The sequence below is a fragment of the Eublepharis macularius genome, chromosome 17, assembly GCF_028583425.1.
Source record: "Eublepharis macularius isolate TG4126 chromosome 17, MPM_Emac_v1.0, whole genome shotgun sequence".
Lineage (NCBI taxonomy): Eukaryota > Metazoa > Chordata > Lepidosauria > Squamata > Eublepharidae > Eublepharis > Eublepharis macularius.
Window position 1 is genome coordinate 17,664,127 of NC_072806.1, and position 23,635 is coordinate 17,687,761.

At 45.2% G+C, this 23,635-nt stretch overlaps 1 protein-coding gene across 1 annotated transcript in view; it reads left to right on the plus strand.

Moving 5' to 3' along the window:
* The window catches only part of CAMTA1 (calmodulin binding transcription activator 1), an 807,100-nt gene that overhangs the window by 700,742 nt on the left and 82,723 nt on the right, over positions 1–23,635 (plus strand). The window contains exon 6 of the mRNA XM_055001694.1: positions 22,961–23,114. Within this exon, the coding sequence (XP_054857669.1) occupies positions 22,961–23,114 (154 nt within the window). The remainder of the gene's footprint in view (positions 1–22,960; positions 23,115–23,635) is intronic.

The window sequence follows — 23,635 nt, forward strand, 5'->3', positions numbered from 1 at the left end:
AGGCTGTATGGCCGTGGTCTTGGCATTGTAGTTCCTGATGTTTCACCAGCAGCTATGACTTGCATCTTCAGAGGTGTAGCACCAAAAGACAGAGATTTCTCAGTGTCAATGTGTGGAGAAGATGTTAGCAGGTAATTTATATCTAGTCAGGAAGGTGGGTTTGGGCTGAGTCATCCTGTAAGAGTTTCCTAGGGTGTGGAATGCTAATGGGGGGAAACTTCACTGTATCCTGAGGAGGTTCTTTTGCATATAGATTGATGTTTTACTATATTCTCATTTGATCCTGTTCTGAGGATCTTCTTTAGCAGAAGTTAGACTGATAGTAAGTAGGACTGAAGAGCAGGGGACTTTTCCATCACAGCATCCTCCTGTCTTTGGAAAGAACTTCCTCCAGATGGCTGCATCCTGGGCTCTTTCCATGACGATTATCGAGAAGCCAGCAAAGCTGATTTGTTTTACTTGAGCTACAGATGGGAATAGTAAACTAGAAATTCTGGGGCAGTGCATGGGTGGGCAAGGAGCCTGCAGGAGAACTATCTTAATATTTGCAACCCTGTTGCCACCCACCCCCCTTCACAGTGGGGTGCAAATCCCTTGTGAAAGCAAAGAACCTGGGATGAGGCAGAGGCAGTTTTGATGCAAGGCAAAGGCAGGCGGCAAATGTCCTGCTGTGCTGCTGAAGATCATTAAGCAAAATATATAGTCTAAAAATAGAAAAGGTCCAGAGAAGGGCAATGAGAATGATCAGAGATATGGGGGAAGGGGAGAGCCCTGATTTAACTATCTCAGGAGAGTTTATTTGGGTGGGAAGAGAAGTCAAAACAGCATTTTGCATACATACCTGGCAGGGATGTGAAGATTTGTATGTGTGTGTCTTGTTGCCCTTTCTCATAATGTGATGGCAAAGAGGGTTACAGATGCTGTTTAAAAACAGATTCTGCTTGTGGAATAGGCAAAGATAGTAGGGAAGCTACAACCCATTCATCCAAGGCAGGGCAGCTATGGCAGCTGAGACATTATGATCAGGCCTCCGGGCAATCTGTCCATTCTGCAATGTTAGGGTTTACTGCTGGGGGAAAACAAGGCCGGCCTGGCCTGCTGCTTGAACCAAAGTAGAGTTTAAATGGTTTAGCTTCATTCTTACAAGGGAATCTAGAGGCTGTTGTTCCTTTCCTGCCACTGGGGCTGCGTGCACGGTGCGCACCATGAGAAAAGGGTGGCCGTGGCCACCAGACTTGCCTCCTGGAGAATTCCCAGTTTCAGTTGAAAGAAACAAAGGTTTCTTGCCCTCATGGTTACCCAGATATACTTGAAAGGAGGTCATTAACACCATCTGAGAACTGGACGGAAGGCTGAATAGGATTTCTGCTCTCCAGTAATTAGGACAGCGGCAGCACAGAAGTGCTCTGGTTAGCTACTCTGCCCCCTTCAAAACAAGCTAGCCAAAGCAGGCTATCTTATGCTCAGTTAGAGAAAACAGGTGGTTTGGCTTCGTTATTACAGCCTCAGTGCAGGGTTTGGATTGCCTTACTACAGGTGGCAGCAGCACAGGCCAACAGGTCAGCAGGACTGGGCAACTGTCAGGCCCAGACCTGCTACGAGATTTCCTAGCAAGACCACCACAGCATGGCATTTGTCACCATGTCTGGCTAGGTTCAAAGTCAGCTCATAATTCCTCCCTGCAAGCTGTCTGGGCCTGCACCAAATGAGAGCATACCTCAGAGACCTACGCCATGAACTCCTTATCCACACATTATGGAGTATGCAAGTTGGGATTGGGGTAGCCACCCTATGTAATAGTCATCTCCTTAATTCCTGTGTGTTCAGTGCCCATTTCAGGACCATGGCATGTGTAGAAAAGAAGCTTTGGTCTCCACCACCACCTCTGTGCCATTTTCCTGACCTGAAACAGTTTGAGGGGGGTATTTGGCCCATTAGGGTAACCCAGGAGCTTCTCAAGTCTGGGAAATAGCACAAGGCAGGTGTTGAAGCCCCTTCTCTATGTGCGATATGCTCTTGATCCTGATCAGGTACCTGCATGTGGGAACTGAGGACAGCCCTTAACTCACACTAGACTGTTACACAGGACAGAAACCACAGGCTCAGCCTGTGTAATGAATGAATAGACTTCTTAGTCTGCATACCCCTATCTCCTGTCCCCCGGCTGAAGCTGCAATTGTCTTAGCTTCTCTGTTGTTACCATGAACATTTCACTGTAACCTGAATCCACACACAGTTAATACTGAAGTCGTCCCAGAAGGAGGCTCAGAGGTGCCCTAGAATTACTGCCTCTGGAGTAAGTTACTAGTCTTGACAGCAAAAGAGAAAAGATTACTGACAAACAGCAGCCCATTCTTCAACCGATCTAGTCCAGTGGCAACCTTTCCAAGCTGGGGCTACTCACAAACACACTTTGCAATCCTCCGTTATTCTTCCTGCCCTGCTCTTCCCCCCCAGTGCCAGAGATTGGTGCCCTCCTACCCACCACCACCCCTTTGCACACAAAAGCCTTGGCCCTATAATTCTTAAGGATGGGAAGATGCCAGGGAGAGTTTGCATTCCCCAATGCCCCCGCAGTAGTTGATCTGCCTTTCTGTTCATCGTTTATTCATCCCCTGAGGAGTTGCTCTCTGGCAAGTGCTGCCAAGGGCACCTGCAAAGTGCACCTTACTTGGTTGAGCCTTTGGGGGGAATGCTCTTCCTTAAATGATGCTAATAGGCAGAATGTAGTAGGGTGGGGAGAACAAGCGGCAGCCAATTTATTCACCTGCTTTCCCCAAGCCGTGCAGTCTGGGCGCATGCGTCTTCCCTCACTTGGCGCCTGTGCTGGGAGGTCCACAGCACCATTACAAGCCATTATTACTTTCTGGATAATGTATACATTTTCACTATCACCCAGCTTTTCTCCTTCATTTTTCATGAGAACCGGCACGAGATTAATGACGGAGCTAGGGAAGAAACGTAACGCCACGCCAGCTTGATTTATTGACCACTTAGCATTGATGAAGCCGCAACCACGAGTCAAACAGCTGTTGCAGCTGCATTTTTCTTTATCAAAATGAACAGCTTTGTGCATTTTTAACCACTTCTTGCGCCCAGTTTCTGCTTACTGTGCATCACCAAGAGAAGTAGTTGCAGCTGAAGATCTGTCGGGCTCTCTTTGTCTCAAGCTATCCAGTTCTAGTTGTGGAAGCGTTCAGTTCAAGCTAGGATCTGTGCTCATTTTATCCCCCTAGAGTTTCTGGCTTCCTTCCCTCTGACCCTTTCCTGTACACTGCAAGACTGACATTACTCTTTGTCTTTGGGCCTATCCTGTTTACAACACCAAGGTACTATCCTGAAAACTGTCAAGCAACAGCAGGCCTCTGAGCATCTGCAAAAAATCTTCCCTGTCCCAATGAGCAATGACAATTCACCCCTCCACAAGTTGCTTCCACACAGAGATTTGACTTCATGTTCTTCTACAAACTGCATCATTTTTTGAGGGGATTCGTTCACACGACAATCATGCCATAGTCCCCTTTCTGGATTTTCCCTGGCTCCGCTGTATGTTTTTCCAAACCGGCTTTGGTAGATCTTTCCTGAAGCAGGTTTGGAGGTGCTGAAGACAGGAAGCAACAAATTTCCACACATTCCTACCCAACATTCCCCACTCCCAACATCAGGCTTTTTGTCAGACGTTTTATTACCAATTGTAAATATATCATGTCATTAAAATTTAGAGATACAGCTACTGCCATTTTTTAAAGTGGGGAAAAAAGCAGTAAGGGATGCAAATGGCAGGCATGAGGAGGTACTGCAGAGAATATTCCCACGTGGAAGCGCTGCTGCCACTGCAAATGCCTCTGCATTCAGTGGCAATGAGAGCAGAATGGAGAATTGCCCGCATGTGGATGCAACCAGATTGAAGATTGTGGCTCCCTGGGCAGCCATATGTGATGCTACTGACTGGACTGGCTCTTGGCCAGGGTAGAGGAAGCCTCAGGAAAGACCATCTGGCCATGGCCTGGGGTCCCCCCCCCAGCATGGCCTCCAGCAGTCTCAGATCTGATGTATGCCTTGACCACCTCGGTACTTGCCCAGAAAAGGAACCTTAGCCAGACCTCAGCAAGGCTGAAATCGCACAAGCATCGTAATGTACAGAAAGTATCAGGTGATTCTGTCTGGCTCAGGTGATTATGTATCATCTTTTCCGTACTACTATCACTGGATTCAGAAATCCAATTCTCACACCTTTAGAACTGCCATTCTGGTTTTTCTTGGTTTGTTTACTTGTGCACAGCTAACAGCCGGAAAGGGGTAAAAAAAAGCAGCTTGTGGAAATTTGGTCCAAGTGTTCCCGACCATTTTGGAGAGACATCAAACACGCAATTACCTCCCCCTGCAGTCTGCCATCATTTCGTATGTGGCTAACTAGTGGCCCATCAGCAAGTGAAGAGGTGGAGCGTGTGTCACTCTCCAGGCTGCTACTGTTTCAGGAACAAGAAGAAGCAGGACCTGTTCTCCCCCATCCTTCCTTCCACACTGCATCCCTCTCAGCTGGTGGCATAATAGAGGGCACGAGTATCTCCTCCACAACTGTACACATACAACACATGCAGCTCATCTTGCCTCTAAGTGCTCATCTGCTTCCTTCCTCTGTCTGTTGCTCACAGTCCTACCTATGAGTGTGAGAACAAAAGAATATACTGCACAGGAAGTGAAATGTGACCAAAGGATGCCAGCCAGCAACTGGCTTTGAAAGATACAATTGATCCTTGATTTTGTGTGTGGATTTAAACACATTATGTAACTTGCTCAGAATCCTCAGAATGAAGGGGGGGAAAGATGTGCCATGCCATACGTCTCCTTGGGTTGCACGTCTGTTCCTTGCGCTGGTTTGCTTTCTTCTCCCTCTGCCTTAGCTCCCGTGATTACTGACAGGTGAGGTGACCACCCCCAGCCATATATCTGGGCATCAGTGACACCATTATGACCATCTCGTGCAACCCAATAGAGCAGATCACCACGGTTAGTAAATGCCTGGGGGAAACCTGTAAAATGTTTGGATGATAAGTAAATGCATAAAGATGCCAGCGAGGGATTTATGAGGAGCTGCTCCTCCTTCTATCTCCCCAGGTTTATCAAATAATTCTAAATCGTACGATTGGCAGCCCATTAAAAACACAAAATGCTCAGCAAGTTGAAGGTGCGTAGGCATGGTATCCGCCCTTTGAGATAAATTACAAATAAGTTGGGATTCAGTGGCCAAATGCATCACGCTGGAAAAGCCCACTGCCCCAAGCTATAACCTTAGGGATGGGAGGCCCTACATCCTTTCAGGAAGGGATCATGAGATGGGCCAATGGATGGCCAGGTCAGAACCATATAGAGGTGTCCAGTGGAGCTACTGATATCAATGACTCACCTGGTGGCCCCTTCTGCTACATCACAACACCCGCTTGTCAGAAGATAAGACCCCCACTGATAGGTCCATGGCTGCTGACCATTGCTACATGCTGCAACCCTTTGCAAGCTGCTGTGGGTCTTATTGGAAGTGAGTCTAATTTGGTCTCTGGCCATGGTAGGACACCCCTCAATTGATAAAAGAATTTGCTGTTTGGTAATCATCTGCCTGTTAGCTGATTACTGTCAATTCCACCTTAAACTATGTCCACTGTTGCTGATGTTCTCTTCTAGGAGAACATCAAAACATTCCAAATCATTCCTAGTAACACAGCTTGAAAATAAATGTGTTTTTAAGAGAACAGGAATGAGAATATATATTTGGAGAGGATGTACATACTGCATGTTTGTCAGAGAAAATGTCTTTTTAAACATATTGAGTCCATCTTGTCCGGTGTCTGGATTCCTAAAGTGGCCAGGCCACATGCCCTCAGGACATTGCACTACAGGGCATGAATACAACTGCTTTCTCTTGTTGTGTGTCCCCTGAGGTAGTGCTGAGATGTGTCTTTCATTATTTCGTATGGGTCACATGTTATTCTGTAGCATCAGAATAAGACAGGAGTCCAGTAGCACCTTAAAGAGTCAGGAAACTTATTCCAGTGTCAGCTTTCCAAGTCAGAGCTCACTTCATCATATGCATCAGAGCGTACATCCATTAGATCAATGATTTTTTATCCATGACAGAACAATGGGGGCACTATGGGGCAGATGTCACAAACAGGTAGGTTTAAAAGGAGCAAACTGATTACCAGTTTTAATAAAATCTTGTTTTAAACTGGACTGTCTGTGTAACAACTCCCTCCTCCCCTGCTATACTTACTGGACCTGCATTCTTAACTAAATACAACAGGACATCACTTTTCAATGGGGTGTGCAGAAATCCAATGGGAGGGGAGCTTTCCCCATACCTTGACTTGATGTACCTGTTGAATTTCTGGCTAACATCCAGCTGTTAAAAGACACAGAAGCCTGCTGGGAAGAAGAAGTTGGCAATCTTTATAGCAGCAGTTGGGGCTGGGGAGGACAAATCATCTAATTATGATGAGCAAACCTTGCAGATGGAAGGAGACACATACTGGCCAAGTTGGCAGGCAGGCAGTCAAATAAAATGCCGGGGGTGGGGAGGAGGTGAGCTCTGGAGGTTCTTTTCAGTAATTTGAAGAAAAGATGTAATCACAGAAAGATGTTGCATATATATATGTGTGTGTGAGAGTGAGTGGGAAGGAGACATTACATACATAAATGATTCTGTGGTTACGTACTCTCATTTTAAGGTAGAAGTTTTTCTTTTTCCATGTGATGCATGTTTTATTTGTTTACAGTCAGTTAAAAGTGAATAATAAAAAAGAAGAGCATTTAAAAGGCTGGAACCCAAAGTAACCCTGGGATAAGCAGCCTGTTGAAATCCAGGATGCATTAAGCAAATTGGTAATGCTATTTGATACTGGTGCAAAAATGGAGGGTCTTGCATTGATTTCTTAAACACAGGAAGTTTTGGAGGAGACAGTTGTTAAGACCAGTGGATTATGTTTGTTTTATTTTATAGTATTGTATTTTAAGTAGGTGTAGGAAACAGCATGTGATGGGCCAGTGCTTTTGAACTGGCATGACCGAATGTACTAAAGGGGTTGGCATGCCATAGTGGTAGAATTAGGGTTGCCAGCCCCCAGGTTGGGGCTGGAGTTCTCCCAGAATTACAACTGATCTCAAGACTATAGAGACCAGGTCCCCTGGAGAAAATGGCTGCTTCAGAGGGTAGAGTCTATGCCATCACCTCCTTGCTGAGTTCCCTCCCCAATTCCACCCTCATCTCCACAAATTTCCTAACTCAGAGTTGGCAACCCTAGATAGAGTGCATGGTGTGAAGTAAGAGATTGGTGGAAGAGCAGCTTGGTTGGGCTTTGAGAACCACAGAGTTGGTTCTTTGAAAGCAGGCTTATTATTTGTGTTGATTCCTTAATGAAAGGGCTCTCATCTCCATCTGGAGCTCTTGGTAGAGAGAGACTGGAACAAAGCAATGTTTCCTTCTCAGCAGAATTGCATTTTAAGTGTTCAGTTCCATATAATAGGGATCCATCTTTCCTTCTTGGCTTTCACATTTTTTTTGTCCTGCCCTGAGACTCTGTTGTCATAAAAGTCACAAATTCCGGAATGGGTCAAGGGCCAACTCTGTCTCTGGTTGCAGCGTCATAACTTTAGGCAAGACAGTGTGTTTGCTAGGATCCAGCAGAAAATCACAGAATGAGAATTCAGTTTCCAAAGACTTCACTTTTGGGGTTTCTTTTAACCAAATAAATGATTGAAAATAGCAGGTTCAGTGCAGGAATTGACCCAGCTCCCATTATTTCAAGAAAAGCTGTCTCATGCTCATAATTTCAATCAATCTTGGAGCAAGATTTTTTAAAATGGTATTGCTTTTGAACTGCACATGAGTACTAGTGTGCCCTGTATATGAGAAAAAATAAAAAATAAAAATCATTTTTCCCAGCATAGCTGTTTGTTTGCTGTGCTCCTTCAAAAATATATTTTTTAATTAATTTGAATGTACATTGAGAAAAGAGGTGGTGATGCTAAGGTCAAATGCTCTGAAACCATTGCGCTATGAACTAAACGTGGAAGCCAATTTAGAGCTCTTTTTAAAATCATCAATGATGTTAGCAATATAAACCAACTAGTAACAAAGCCCATCATGGGAAAAAATACAATGGGATCTAAAAAGGGGAAGGCGGGCAAGTGGCATTGCTTCCTCCTCCGTGACTGATCCTGGCCAGGTCAAGGGGGTGGGCATTGCCTCATGCTCCACCCCTGATCCGAACCGGGTGAAGGTGGGGTGGGCATTACCTCATGCTCCACTCCTAATCCTGGCTGGTGAGCGGGGGCATTGCCTCCTGCTCCATGCCTGATTCCAGCAGGGTGAAGGAGGAATGGGCATTGCCACCTGCTCCACTCCTGATCCAGGCTGGGTGAAGTGGAGAGTGGTAATCACCATCTACTCCACTTCTGATCCCAGCTGGGTGAGGGGGGGTGAGCATTGCCACCTGTTCCGCGCCTGATCCCAGCTGGGGGAAGGCAGGGGGTGGGCAATGCCACCTGCTCCACTCCTGATCCCAGCTAGGTGAACGGGGGTGGGCATTGTCCCCTGCTCTGGGCCTGATTCTGGTGGGGAGGGCATTGCCACCTGCTCTGCTCCAGATCCTGGCTGGGTGAAGAGGGAAGCAAGCATTTCCTCCTGCTCCGTACCTGATCCCAGCCAGGTGAAAGTGGAGGTGGGCATTGCCACCTACTTCGCTCCTGATTGCAGCTGGGTGATGGGAGAGTGGGCATTGCCACCTGTTCTGCTCCTGATCCCGGCTGGGTGATGGCAAGAGGCTGGCATTGCCCCCCTGCTCCATGCCCAATCCCAGCTGGGTGAAGTCCGGGAGTGAGCATTGCCACATGCTCTGCTCCTGATCCCAGCTGGGTGAAGGCAGGGGGGCGGGCATTGCCACCTGCTCCACTCCTGATCCCAGCTGGGTGAAGGCACAGGGATGGGCATTGCCACCTGCTCCTGATCCCAGCTGGGTGAAGGCAGGGGATGGGCATTGCCACCTACTCTGCTCCTGATCCCAGCTGGATAAAGGCGGGGGTGGGCATTGCCACCTACTCTGTTCCTGATCCCAGCTGGGTGAAGGCAGGGGGACGGGCATTGCCACCTGCTCCACTCCTGATCCCAGCTGGGTGAAGGCTCAGGGACGGGCATTGCCACCTGCTCCACTCCTGATCCCAGCTGGGTGAAGGCGGGGGGCAGGCATTGCTACCTACTCTGCTCCTGATCCCAGCTGGGTGAAGGCAGGGGGACGGGCATTGCCACCTGCTCCACTCCTGATCCCAGCTGGGTGAAGGCACAGGGATTGGCATTGCCACCTGCTCCTGATCCCAGCTGGGTGAAGGCAGGGGATGGGCATTGCCACCTACTCTGCTCCTGATCCCAGCTGGATAAAGGCGGGGGTGGGCATTGCCACCTACTCTGTTCCTGATCCCAGCTGGGTGAAGGCAGGGGGACGGGCATTGCCACCTGCTCCACTCCTGATCCCAGCTGGGTGAAGGCTCAGGGACGGGCATTGCCACCTGCTCCACTCCTGATCCCAGCTGGGTGAAGGCGGGGGGTAGGCATTGCTACCTACTCTGCTCCTGATCCCAGCTGGGTGAAGGCAGGGGATGGGCATTGCCACCTACTCTACTCCTGATCCCAGCTGGGTGAAGGCGGGGGTGGGCATTGCCACCTACTCTGCTCCTGATCCCAGCTGCATGAAGTCAGGGAGCAGGCATTTGGGTCATGGGATACTTTGTTCCCCCTGTCTTATCTCTACCTGCAAAATAGAGAAGACGGAACAATCAATAATTGCTTATGAATACTCACCTGTTATTAGTGACATTTTCTATCTTCACATTGATGTCCTATGTGTGCAACAAAAGGAAAGTGGAATAGTTATTATATTGACTGCATGAATTAGAGTAGACTTTTGCAGCTGGACAACAGTATCTCTTCTTACTTGAGACTGTTATTTGGACAGTATTCCTATATTTTTGATACTATATTTATTACATGTGAACCTATTTATTGTATATTTATTAATAGCACTTGCACCATTTTGATACAAAATACAAAAAAATATTTTTATAGGAATTTATATTACTGTACTTTATTGTATCTTATCCCTTGGTTGGTGTTACCTTCTTTGTATTTGGCTGTACCCGAGGGTAGCTTCTTCTTTTTGTGTACTGTGACATTTTCTTTTGGCAGCGTCTTATTTCAGCTCCCAGGAAACAGCTACTGTCATTCCACACATTTTTCACTAGTGTCAATGATTTTTCCCCAAGGGTGCTTGAAAAGGACCCATTTTCTCATGAGCATTAATGTTAAATTTGTTACATTTCCAGGCTTATATCGATGGTAATAGGTTTTTCTTCCAAAGTTTAGCCAGGAAAATTCCTTCTGCTACACTTAACACATCTGTTACCAAATATCAAAAACCCGCCTCTGTAGATCTTTTTAAGCATCAGCCTGAGCCATTCTTTTTGGAGACACATCCATACCAAACAAACTGTTTCCCCATTGCAACTCACCAAGTGTTAGATGTAACCAGTCCTAATGTAGGTGCTGCATCGTGTGGTGGTGGAGAGTGCCTTCAAGTCATAGCTGACTTATGGTGACCCCTGGTGGGGTTTTTAAGGCAAGAGAATAACAGAAGTGGTTCGCTGTTGCCTGCCTCTGCAACCCTGGTCTTTGTTGGAGGTCTCCCATCTAATTACTAACCAAGGCTGACCCTGCTTAGCTTCTGAGATCTGACGAGATCAGGCTTACCTGGGCTACCCCGGTCTGGGTGCTGCATTGTGTATCTGTTGAAATTTCAGAATCATTTTCAAGGGCTGCCCTATTATGGTAACCCTATTTAGATATTTATTGCCCATTTTTTCTCGATGCGGACTCAGAGCAGCTTACGATCTTCTCTCCTTTTTCTTTTTATACTCATGTCAACAACCCTGTGAGGTAGACTAGGCTGAGAGAGACTGGTCCAAGAACACCCAGTTAGCTTCCAAGGCAGAGTAGGGATTCAAACCTGCATCTCCCAACCCTTAGTCTAACTACTCCACCATTCTAGCTCTAAATGGGAATGCACCAGGGCATGCAGCAGAGTGGGAGTGGGAGACAAAGCCTCTGTCAAAGTGCCCGTGGGGGCTCTGCTACACCCAACAGCAGCCCGAGATTATGTCTCTGGGACAACAGCATGGCCTAGCCCCAGGCCAATCAAGAAAGGGATAGGGAAGATGCTGGGAGACAGGGAATTTGGGGAGAGAAATGTGGGGCATTCACTCTCAAGAGGAGCAGGGGGCAGAGAGATGGGGAGAGTTAGTGAGGGAGAGGATGAGGGACACACACACACACACACCCAGGAAGAACTGGACAAACATCTTCAGCACCAAAGCCCATCTTTTTAAGAAGATGTTTAAGGGACATGTTAACTCTACATTCTCAGACCATTCCAGTAACTTTACTGAAATTAGCTGATGCAAACAGTTTGGGGGAGACCCATCACCAGACCCATACTTGAATTATACAGGAGCACACACTATTGGCTTAACATTTCTCTCAGCTACCACTCTTGAGAGGCAAAGTCCATGCGGTAACAATTCAAAGTCACTGTCGAATTTTCTGCAGAAATCATCTAATCAAGACTGGGGGTGGGGGGACTGGAATCTGAAAACAGTCCTCCAACAACCTTTGCACATGCAAATCCATCAAGTTTGGCTCCTCATGGTTCAGCTTTCCACTGGGATGAAGTATGGGGTCTGTTTTATTCCGCTTGATTTTAAACAGACTTTTAAAATTGTAATCTACCCTAAGCCTTAAGCCTGTGGTGGGCGATTCAGATCTTTGTTTTTTGATCTAGAGATGTAGCATTGTATGCAAAGAATGCCTTGGGAGGAGAGAAGACTTATACGCACAGAGGATGCATTTGGCGATCATAAAAGCTGATTGGGGTGAAGTCCTCAATGGGCTTTGGAAAATAACTGCATCTAGGGCAGGATTAATTCACCATAATAGGACAATAAATATGATACATTTCTAATAACACACATTATGGCAGAATTAATGGAAGTAACCAAGGAGAAAAGAACTTTTCTTTGCCTTCGGGAACTTGCACAATCATATTTAAGCGATGGGTTAACGATTGCTTTGTCTGCGTGTCTCTCTCTCTCTCCCCCCTTCCTGTTGGCCTTGCATGGGGATGATTTGCTCAGTTCAGTATTGAAAGTCTTCTCACTCTGTTACAAGCCAAGACTCTCGCCAGGAGTCTTTCCAAAGTCTTTCAAAAGTGGGCTGGGAATGACTAGAGACTTGGAGCATCTGGACATGCCCTGGACTAAGGCTGTCAGGGCTGAACCAGGATTTGGGTCAGCCGACTCTGAATCTGGGGCAAGAGTCAACAACTCAAGGCCCTGGGCCAAATATTTGGCCCCTGTAGGGTGTTTCTTGCAGGAAAGCTTGGTGCCCATCAGGAACGTGGCCTGATGCAAATACCAGACATTTGTTGTGTAGAAGAGGGAGGGTTTTTTTTTTCCTTGCCAGTTCCAGATTTTGGGAGGCCCTGGGAAGAAAGTGCCCAGGTACGCTCCTCTCTGCCTATCACCAGACCTCTGCCTATGCATCCATGTGCCTGTGTGTCCTTCCCATACCCCATCACAAGTCCTCTCACTGCTCACCCTCACAACTGCCTGCATCACCTTCACCCCCTTTCCCTGGCAATGTTGGTCAGAGTGTACAGCTGGGAGCATAAATGGCAGAGTGTTTGCAAACAAGTACTTGGGGGAAAGGCATGCAGGTCAGTGGCAGTAGACCTGGTAGCTGCCTCCCCTAGGGCAAGCTGATGCCAGTCCTGGGCTGGGCAAAGCTGACTCTCCCAGAATTCCCTCTTCTGCCCACTTGTGACGGTCGCAGGAGCCCCCTCCCCTTCCTTTCCACTTAATCCATCCTGACTTTCTCTATTGCACTTGCAGCAGCCAAGGAAGGAGAGGCTGTTCCGGCATGGCATGGAGATAAAAGTCCTTTTCTGTGGATGGGTGACCCCAGAGTACAGGTAGCTGTAATGTTAGCAAGTGCGCAGAAGAGAGAATGTCAGCAGATGCAGCTTTTCTCCTCTTGGCATGGCAAGATACTCCTGCTAAAATTTCTGGTTATGCAGAAATTACAAGAAAGGGTTGGCGACAGAGCGTGGTAGGAGATTTTAATTTCATTTTTTAAAAATTAAAAAAGAAAAACCTTTGCTTTTAGAGAAGAGTTGTTTCTTTGCCGTATTTCAATTCTACTTTTTAAGCACATTCACAATTTAAAATCTAAACACTGAAACCGTAATCAGTAGAACAATAAAACTGTTTTAATGTGAAGAACTGGATTTTGTTCATTAAACATTTGAACTCAATATTTTCAAATTGTGTAGAGGCTTGTGTATATTTTTCACTGATACAGATTTTTTAAAAACTCTTTTAACATGCCCTAAGACATCATAGAAGATGTCACTAGTCTGCATCCAAAAAGGGAACAGTAAAGGCAGAAGGTGCATCTCTTGGGAAAGTAAATTCCACAACGGGGGGGCGGGGGCACAACCTACAAGCCTCTGCTAAGTCTAGCATCTTCCTCAGATGGGCAGAGTCTCATTGGCAAATCTTAAAGCGTATGGAGGCTCATACAGGAGTAGATACCTCTGGAGATACTTCATGCCCAATCCATTTAAGGTTTAGAAGACTGGGCACCTTGAGAGCCAGTTTGGTGTAATGGTTAAGAGCGTGGGACTCTAATCTGGAGAACTGGGTTTGATTCCCTACTCCTCCACTTAAAGCCACCTGGGTGACCTTGGGTCAGTCACAGCTTCTGAGAGCTCTCTCAGCCCCACTCACCTCACAGGGTGATTGTTGTTGTGGGGACAATAACAGCAGCCAATAGGCAGCCAACACTCTTATGCACCAGTGTAATGAGTACTCTTTTGTTCTCTCTCTCTCTCTCACACACACACACACACACACAAATGATTGCACTTTGGACTGTTTCTGGCCAGCCTGAGTGCCCTGCATCAGTCTGATCTAGAAATCACCAAGGCCTAAGTGGTTATGGCAACATCTTTTTGATCTAGTAGCATATGTAGTTGATGAATCAGCCAAAGCAACAAAAAGCACTCCTGAGGGCAACTGTTATCTGTGGTTCTGGCAGTAATATTGGATTCAGGAGCATGCCCAAGCTATGAACCTGATTCTTCCAGGTGAGCATAATCCCATCCAGAAAAGGCATTTCCCTTGATGACCAATTATCCCTGTCTTGTGTGGACAAAGCTTCCGTGTATTCTCTCACATCTCATCCACTGATCTCCAGGCACCTATTCAGGAGGACTGGCTGAGTCACCCGGTTCAGATGAAAAGGAGAGACACTGCTAGCTATCACCAGTGTACTGACAGCACTGTGCCAGATGACCTCTCCCAGCCATTTCATGTAGATGTTAAATTGCAGGGGAAACAAAATTGGGCTCTGGGGAAATCTATGCAATTACCCCAGTAGAGATGAAAAATCATCTTTCCCACAAAACCTCCTAGGATTTACCTACTAGGAAAGGCAGAAACCACCACAAAGCAGCAAACCACTAGCTCCAACCCTTCAAGGTATTCCAGAAGAATTACCATGGTTGGTGATATCGAATGATCCCAAGAGGGGTGACACCCTGTCCTGTCTCGATCCCACTACAGGCAATCAGCTAAGGTGACCAAGCCAGTCTATGTCCAAAATGCTTCCAAAGTCCATTCAAAATGGATCTAGATAATTAACTTAGAATAGCAGGATTTAACCCACCATCATCCTCTTGGGTTCTTTACTTTAACTGGCAGGGTCACATCTCTCTATAGCTGCTGTAGCACAGTGGATAAGCGAATGGACTGTGAATCAGCACTCTGCTGGTTCAAATCCCACCACTGTCATGACTTCAGTAGGTGGCCTTGTGTAAGCCACTCCTCTCAGCCCCAGCTCCCCAGCTGGAATGTGGGGATAATAATAACACTGACTTTGTTCACTGCTCTGAGTGGGGCACTAATCTGTCTAGAAGAGCAGTATATAAGCACATTGTTGTTACTATATCACACCTTGTGTCAGTTGCATTGCGCAGGATCTACTTTTTAGTAGATCCTACTAAAAGTGCTTTTTCATATGGTTGTAGGAACAGCTACAGTCTAGGCATGAGCTTTCTCAGTGCCTTCTGGAGGACTTCAGACTATGGATTTCCTTCCTAAGGAGACAAAACTTTTAAATGAGGCATTTGGTAAATCGGGATGTATTTTGAATGATCCTCTAGTTTTGTGTCCTTGGATGGGACTCTTTAACTACCTTGAGTTCTATAAGAAAAACTTGAGGCATATGCATTTTGAAATTTTAAAAAATAGGCAGATAGGCCAATTTCCAATTGTTTCATGAATCAGTAGGGTTCAAATTTGCTATTTCAGCAGAAGTTGGGTTACTTCCTCCTTCAACACACCCTGCTGTCAGAGCCCATTTACCACTCAACTGTTTGGGCCAGCCAGAACCTAACAACTGCCAAGAACCAGCCAAAAAGGACAAGGATTAAGAGGGCATGTCATGGCATGGGCCATGAAATCAATTCATCCAAGCAGTGAGCAGAATCCAAAGGGAATTGCAGTCAAGAATGGAATATCCTTGTGGAATCCAAGGCACAACCAACAAGAGTCATTTTTGTTCTGGCATGTTATTTTTTTTACTGATGGTTACTGATTGGTTCCAGCAGATACATAACTGGGTCCCTTGCTGGTTTTGCCCCAGTTTTCTTTCTTTGCGAATTGGAAGTGCCCCACTGAATGTGGGGTAAATTTTACATATTTATTTGATATTTATTTACGTCCTGCTTTTCTTCCCAGTGGGAACCCCAAGCAGCTTATAACATCCTTCTCTCCTCTTCCACTCATGACGACAATCCTGTGAGGTTGGTTAGGCTGAGAGAGAGACTGACTGGCCCAAAGTTATTCAGTGACCTTCTATGTCAGAGTGGAGGTTTGAACCTGCTTCTCCTAGAACATAGTCTGGCACTCTAACCACTATAGTACACTGACTCTACGTTTAATAAGGATTGCTTGTCAAAATTAATGCTATTCAAAGGAATATAAGTAGCAGCAGTGCCAGTCTGGGGGTGGGAAAACTCATGGTGTAATAGGAAATGCAGAGTGCCTAAGCCATAAGCAATCATGAATTCTCAGACGGTCCTGTGCCTGTGCTCCTTTCTCAGCACATAAGTTAAGACGGACATAGAAAAAAACAACATGCTTGAATAAGGTAGCTGTAGGAGGTTGGACATGAGCAGCTTTATTTATTTAAAACATTTACGTTCTGCACATTACCAAGATGGGTAAGTGATGAGATTGATCTTGGGAATCAGCAGCGTTCTTGCTCTTGTATGGGAGACCAACAGGGCTGCCCACCTGAAAGTATTGTCATGCTGATCCCTGAAACTATTACTCAAAACTGAGTTTTGAAATAAGCCTGGAGACCTTTGGATTCCACAGTCTGTATAAAGTAGCCGCTTCACTGTCTCTTTGTACGGGTACATGCTTGCACACATATGACTCATCGTAGACAAGTTACAAAACATAACTTTTAAAAACTGCTTTTGAGTTGGAAGCTGCCCTTTCTGTCATTCATTTTCTGAAAGACACGTTTTAAAGGACTGTCTCTGACCCTCCAGCTCGTAGCAACCCCAGCTCTATTTATTATTTTATTCAGTGAAATGTTTATTATGGCTGCCCAAGGGAAGCTCTCCCAGGCCCCCAGGCAGCCAGTGCCAAATCTTCCTTAAAAGCAACTGGGGAAGAGCGTTTCTTCCCAAATTCTCATCCCTTGTGAAGGCCACTGTCCTTTGAACCTCTAGAGCTTCTCCTGCTCTTTGCCTGAGTCAGGCCCCTTATGTGTGTTTAACCCATCTGAAGGACAAGCAATTAATTGGCTCACAGCGTATATTCATTAGTAAATTTTTCTCGTTAGCGTGGGAGCTTATTTGCTGCTCTGCTACTTCCACCATGAGGAAAGTGACTCCCTTTTTGCGTACAAATGCCGGCTTGTATATCCTGTCCTCTCCCAAGCCGTGCTCTAACAGCATTAATGGAACATTAGAGTTTTAATTACACCATTATCCTATTTATTTTTATAAATAATTCCAGAGCAGTCATTAAAGTTTGTGAATTTAGGAGTAAATGACTTTAGGGAGAGAAATCAAGTTTTCAATCTTGGTGTTATCTACCAGGGGGGCTGTTTCTTGGTCGTCTCATTGTTCTTAAGATTGTTCATTTATCTAACCCGTAATAAACACTCAAATTGAACTTTCTTCCTTCGAAAGTTTGCTGGAAAGACTTTGCGGGTGGCCAGTTCTTGGAACATTTCTATGTCTGCCTACGTTAAGATAAGGCTTCTTGGCTTCTTGTGTAGGGCCCAACGCTGCCTACACAATCGCCTCCTCGTAGAAGATCAAATTTGCAGATGCACATCTGGACGAAGACAGTCTTACGAGTGCTCTCTACAAAGTATTTTATCTGGAGACAAGGAAAAAGAAGGAGCCATTTCTTACAGAAAATGTATCCCACAACATCACAAGGGTTTCTGGATCCATAACAAAGTATAGAGCAACACCTGTCTTACCTGAGGCAAACCAGAGTGACTTTTGCAAACCCAACAACTCCTAACTGCAGGTCAGCTACAGGTACGGTTGGCAACAGGTCAGCTTCTACTGAAAAGAGATCCACAGGCAACTCTGGTTGCTTGATAGTAACCTTGGCAAATTCTGAGCTTTCCTGTGTTCGCAGTCAGGTAGGACACTGAGTAACTCTGTGCTAAAAAAGCAATGGTGTTTTTGTGTTCAAGCCATCTGAATTCTGCGCTAGGAGAAGCTGGATTCTGCATGAAATACGCCAATCAAGCACGTCTAGAATTTCTCGTCTTGCCAAATTCTGAATTTTTTACTGCTCTAAATAATATGTCCCGGTTTTGCTGGCAGTGTGGTGGGAGACAAGCAGCCACAAAGGGCGCTGAATCCCTGCCCCAAGCCACTTTGCTTGCGTCTGTCAATTTGTCAGTCACTGCCACACATGTTCAAGCATAGCTTGCAGCCATCAAGACGAGAAACAGCTTCCTTTTAGGTAAAATCAGAGATTTTCAGAAAGCTAGATTCTGCACCCAGATCTGCATTTTTATGTGGCAAACAGAGCCCTGCAATGAGCAAACTTTTTAAAATTACACTTTTCTTTTAGTATCTCCAAAACTTAAGCCAACACTGAATTAGGAAGAACAGACTGCCCCTCACCCCGCCATCCATAATTAGCACACATTGCTACTGAACACCACAGCATAATTAGATCAGGCATCCAGGCATTGGCAAGAGCTATATCAGACTGAAACTTCATTCCTTGTGAGCAGTACAATTGGTCCCCAGAGTTCATTGAATGAAAAGGTCCTAGGAGGTGCTTTGAAGTCAGCTTTTGGACTTTGAAGAGCAGATTTGTAGAGGCTCTCACAAGCTTCCCGGCTGTGTTCGCATGTTGTTCTTGCAAATGTAGTGTTATCTCCTGTAATCTTTCTGGATCTACATATTTTATGAAATTTGCAAAATAATCTGATGATGCACCTACCACCAGTGTCATCTCATTGTTGCTTAGATGGTTTCCTTTGCTCTCCTAAACAGTGAAATCCAGGGAGAAAGTGAAGCTGTTTTCAGCAACAGAGTCTGTAGCAATACTGCCAACACAATTCACACATGTTGTCCTAGTTTAGACGTGCATGGAAGAAGCCAGTCCACACACAGAAGTTCAGACATCCCTCATCTCCAGTGGTGTCAGCATTGCTAGTACCAAACTCTACACACACGCACGCACACATACACAAAATGAACTGGAAGATACAAAGTCAACATAGTGCCTTCAATGGTAAAATCCAATATCAGGAAGCCACTAGGAACACTGAAGCTGGGGGTACAAATCTCTTATATCACAATCACATGCAGCCTGAAGACAACAACAATTTTGAGTCCTGCTGCCTTCTTGAATTGCCCCCCCCACACACACACACACACACTGCAGTTTTTGGTCCCTGTACTGGCAGAGTTGCACCAGCTTTGTTATTCTGTCAGTGTATTTTGTCAGCGTACCTGTGGAGTTGCATAAGCGTAGAATACCCAACATGAATATATCTTCAAAATACACCTGTACAGAATCCTAGAGTCTGGGACCACAGGGCTGTGCTGTAAAAAAACATAACTTTGTATCAGATGGTCACAATATTTAAATTGCCTCTCACACCACTTGTGTGCACCTTGTGTATCTTTGTCCAGCCCTGCAGGCTCTGCTTCAGTCAAAGAACAGTTCCCCAGTAAAGAGTTGCATTCTTTGACTGATCGGTTGGAGTGGACCCATATGGGAATGTGGGAGGGACACACAGCCCTCAAGTTTTGTTCGGATTGGGTGCAGTGATGGAAGGGGTAGACTATGTAGGAATGTGCGTCCACACAGGTCTTCCGTTTTCCTGCAACAGCCTGGAGCTAATATGCACTGAAAGTGGGGGAGAGGTTCTCTAATAGCCTTCTGGACTTGCCATCACTTAGAAAGTTAGGGCCAGCCAAAAAGATAGTTGACTTTGAAGCTTCTCCTTCCAAGTGGGACATTAATTACTTAAGGCGAGCAGGGTAGGAACGGAATAACTGCCTGCCAAAAACCAGATGTTTCTGGGCTATTGCCATTTTGCTGGTGCTGCATTTGAAGAAAGAGTTCACGGTATTTCCTGCAAGTGACTCATCCACATTCTGTCACAGATATCTTGGGGCCAATTTTAGTTTCTTGCAAGCTGAGTGTCTCCAAACGTATTGAAAAAGGAGTTCACCATATACCACTTCTGTCCAAGTACCAGCCCTGACAGAACAAATTGCCTGGTTGAGCCTAAATGCTTCCACTAGTGGGGTACAAAGAAGCTCAAGGGGACTGCTTGAAAACCGGGGAAAGACTGAGTAGAGGGGGAACAAATTATCAACCTGGGGTTTCTAGTTGGGACCCCTGGTTGCTGCTGTTTACCAAAGAACATGTGCCTTGCAGATCTGATTGTGGATCATCCAGCATCTTCAGCCCAAATGGGAATCACCAGATCTTTCGACTTATTTAATGACACCATCCCACGATGCTCCCTGTGTGAAATAAAGTTTTGTGCAATAGTTAACCATTTATCTATTATTCCTACCTGAAATGTGGTTATTTTCAAGCTGCTTGTAAGCTCTTTTTCTACTGTTTTATGCCGCTTTCATTGGATGGTCATTTTATGACTGGTAGATTGAAAGGGTTTTATTCCTAGGGAAGCTCATTGACTATCCCGCTTTATTGAGTTCTGAATATGTTTTTCCTTGGTTAGTCACCTCGAGCAGGTCTTGAGTTAGGCAGCATACAAATCTTCGCAATAAATAACTTATTTATATTTCACACTCTACTAAGCTTCATTAAGTATTATGACAATGTAGATATTGCCCATGGCTTGAATGAGTCTAAAAATACTTGCTCTTTTGCATATTAAGATATTGTACACATACAACAGTGCATTCTGTATTGTAGATATTACATACCTTGCTTTACATTTGCTCCTTATCAGATACTTCCTTAGATCTAATTAAATTTTATGGCAAAACAGAAAAATTTATGTATTACACATTCACTGGATATTTGTGAAGTGTTCAAATATTGCAAATATTCCAGCTGTGCCAGAACATAGGCGGGTTTATAAATATTTTAAACAGATAAATAAACAATTCTCAATAGTAAACGCACCACAGAGATCATTTAAAACTTTGACATTAGGCAAAGTTTTCAGCATTCCGCATACTCATGAAATCAGTTAAATAGTATAACAAAGTGGGATTAAATATTGTATTTTAGCCATTATCATTGCATATTAGCCATTAGCCAAATATTGCATATTAGCTGGAATTAAATATTGCATTTACTTTCAAACTATAAACATAGCAAGAATAAATGGCACAGACTTTATAGTGTTACATTACTGCTTAACATTTCACTCTCTTCAGAATTTAATTAAATGTTATAGAAAACAAACATGACCGAATACATCATATCAAGCCAAATATTTCTAAGAGTTTCAGAGATTGCCCATATTCCCAAATTGCAAACCTATCAGAAGACACAGATGATTAGATTCAAAATAAATGGATGTGTGTTGTGCAGACTCATTCGCTACATGCAAAGCTAGTCTAGATCTCTGGGAACTGTCCTCTCCTTCCATGTTTCACTGGCTTGATCTTTTTCACCCCCATATCTTGGAATTCTGTGAAGGCTGGATTGACAAGGAGCTCCCTCCAGAGAGAGGAGGGCCCGTGGATCAGTGGTAGAGCATGCTTGGCAAGCAGAAGTTTCCAAGTTCAGTCCCTGGCATCTGCAGTCAAAAGGATCGGGTGATAGGTGTTTTGAGATGTCACTGGAGACCCTGGAGAGGAGTCAGAGTAGACAGTGCTGACCTTAATAGACTAGAGGTCTGATTTAGTAAGTAGATTTCACATGTGTTCATGCAAGATCCACAGCAATGCCATTAGCTTTCTTGGGTTATCCTCCCCTTTCTCCCTCGAACTGGTTCACTGTGAAAAATTCTTTGGTGTTTTCAAGCATCAAAACTCAAATGTTAAGCCAGGCCTGATGAAAAACATTTGATGAGCATGTGCCTTACAGATATCCTCCCACATTTCACAGCTAGCAATAGGGTTGTGAATGGGAGGGCCCGAGGTGGAGCCCAGTAATGTGAATGAAAGAGGGGCCAACACAATCCAGACTCCCATGTGCCACAAGCAGAAAACAGGAACTGTGAGATCCTCCTAAACAGTTATTCCTATCTAAGCCTTCAGCGGTCTTACAAAGGTTTATCTTTGCATTGGATGGCACTGTAAAAGTGCATGTGGGCAGATTTAATAATCTACTACACTTGATCTTAGCCAAAAGGCAGAGAAGCAGTAATAATATACAATATCTTGTATTTTGTAACCTGTCTCCAGAGCCTGCATTGGTTGTGACGTGTAGGATGTAAGTTTTTAAAATCAATCGATATAGTTGCTGCTGTCATCCTCAGAAACCCACAAAGCTATTTTTTTCCTCCAAGGTGGCTGCCAAAATCTGGCACTTCTGGAACTCTTCTTTCTCTGGCTCCCACTGTGCCTTCATGGTGGTTTAACTCTGACCATTTTGATGGTGCTTTTAATAATCAAACTGGCTGGCTATAGTTTGGGAAGTCTAATGTAAAATAATAGAATGCCTCTAATGCACAGGTGGTGGTGGAGAGTACCCTCAAGTCATAGCTGACATACGGCGACCTCTGCTGGGGTTTTCAAGGCACAAGACTAGCAGAGGTGGTTTGTCATTGCCTGCCTCTGCAAAGCAACCCTGGTCTTCATTGGAGGCCTCCCATCCAAATACTATCCAAGGCCAATCCCGCTTAGCTTCTGAGATCTGGGCTCACCTGGATTATCCAGGTCTGGGCAATGCACAGGTAGACAACCTTTTTTGGCCTGAGTTCCCCAAAACTCACATCTAACTATGAAGCTGCTTTCATGTTAACAAACAAACTGGGGCGGGGGAGAGGCAAGGACTGGTGTGCCAAGGTTTGTCTTGTCTACTCTGTATGGCAGCAGCTCTCCAGGGTTGCCCATCACTTACGTTTGGAATGTTTTTAGTGGAGATTGAACCTGGGAAAGGTGGTGTTGTATCCCAGAGCCCCGGCCCCTTCTCTGCCACCTTGTTCTATTGTTTAGTGCTGTTGACTTTTTCTTTTTTTCCAGTTGCAAACGTTCTTGTGAGCTTTTGTTAACAGGAAAGTTGTATGTTAATAATAATTATTATTATTAATTATAATAGTAATGAATTGATGATGACAACACTGCCTGTTCTGCCATTCTCCCTTTAGAACCCGGACATTGTGCTGGTACATTACTTGAATGTACCTGCCATAGAGGACTGCGGGAAGCCGTGTGGCCCCATCCTTTGCTCCATAAACACCGACAAGAAGGAATGGGCCAAATGGACAAAAGAGGAGCTGATTGGCCAACTGAAACCAATGTGTGAGTATGCTGGGCTTGGGCACGTGGGAACGGGACAGGGGCGGGGTGCTGACCGCCGGCTATGTCAGAGTCCGCAACTGGCGGTGCCTTGTGTGTCTTTCAGGAACCAGTGCACGAAATTTACAAAAGTGCTCCGTGACAATTGCAGGCTTTGGGTGAAGGGGATCCTATGTAAGGTTTCAAGGCTTTGACTATTATTGAGGATTGTTGGAGAAAGACTGTGTATTTTAAGAGTGTCAGTTAATGCCTATACAGCAGTGGAATCATATCTAATGATCACTTTTTCCTTAGGATCAAATTGCTGGTGACACTGAGAGTTCTGTGGTTGGACTCCTAAGTGTTTTTTCCTCAAAAGCAGCAGGACAGGGGCCCACTTTGGGTCAGGACAATGTTTTAGGTTAACTTTTTTCCCCTATCAGCCATTTTCCCAGACTGAAATGACCCCCATGGAGCTGCTGCGCGTGCCTCAATGGCAAATACAGAGCGCCTGTATGGAAAAAGACACAGAGGGAGTTTATCTC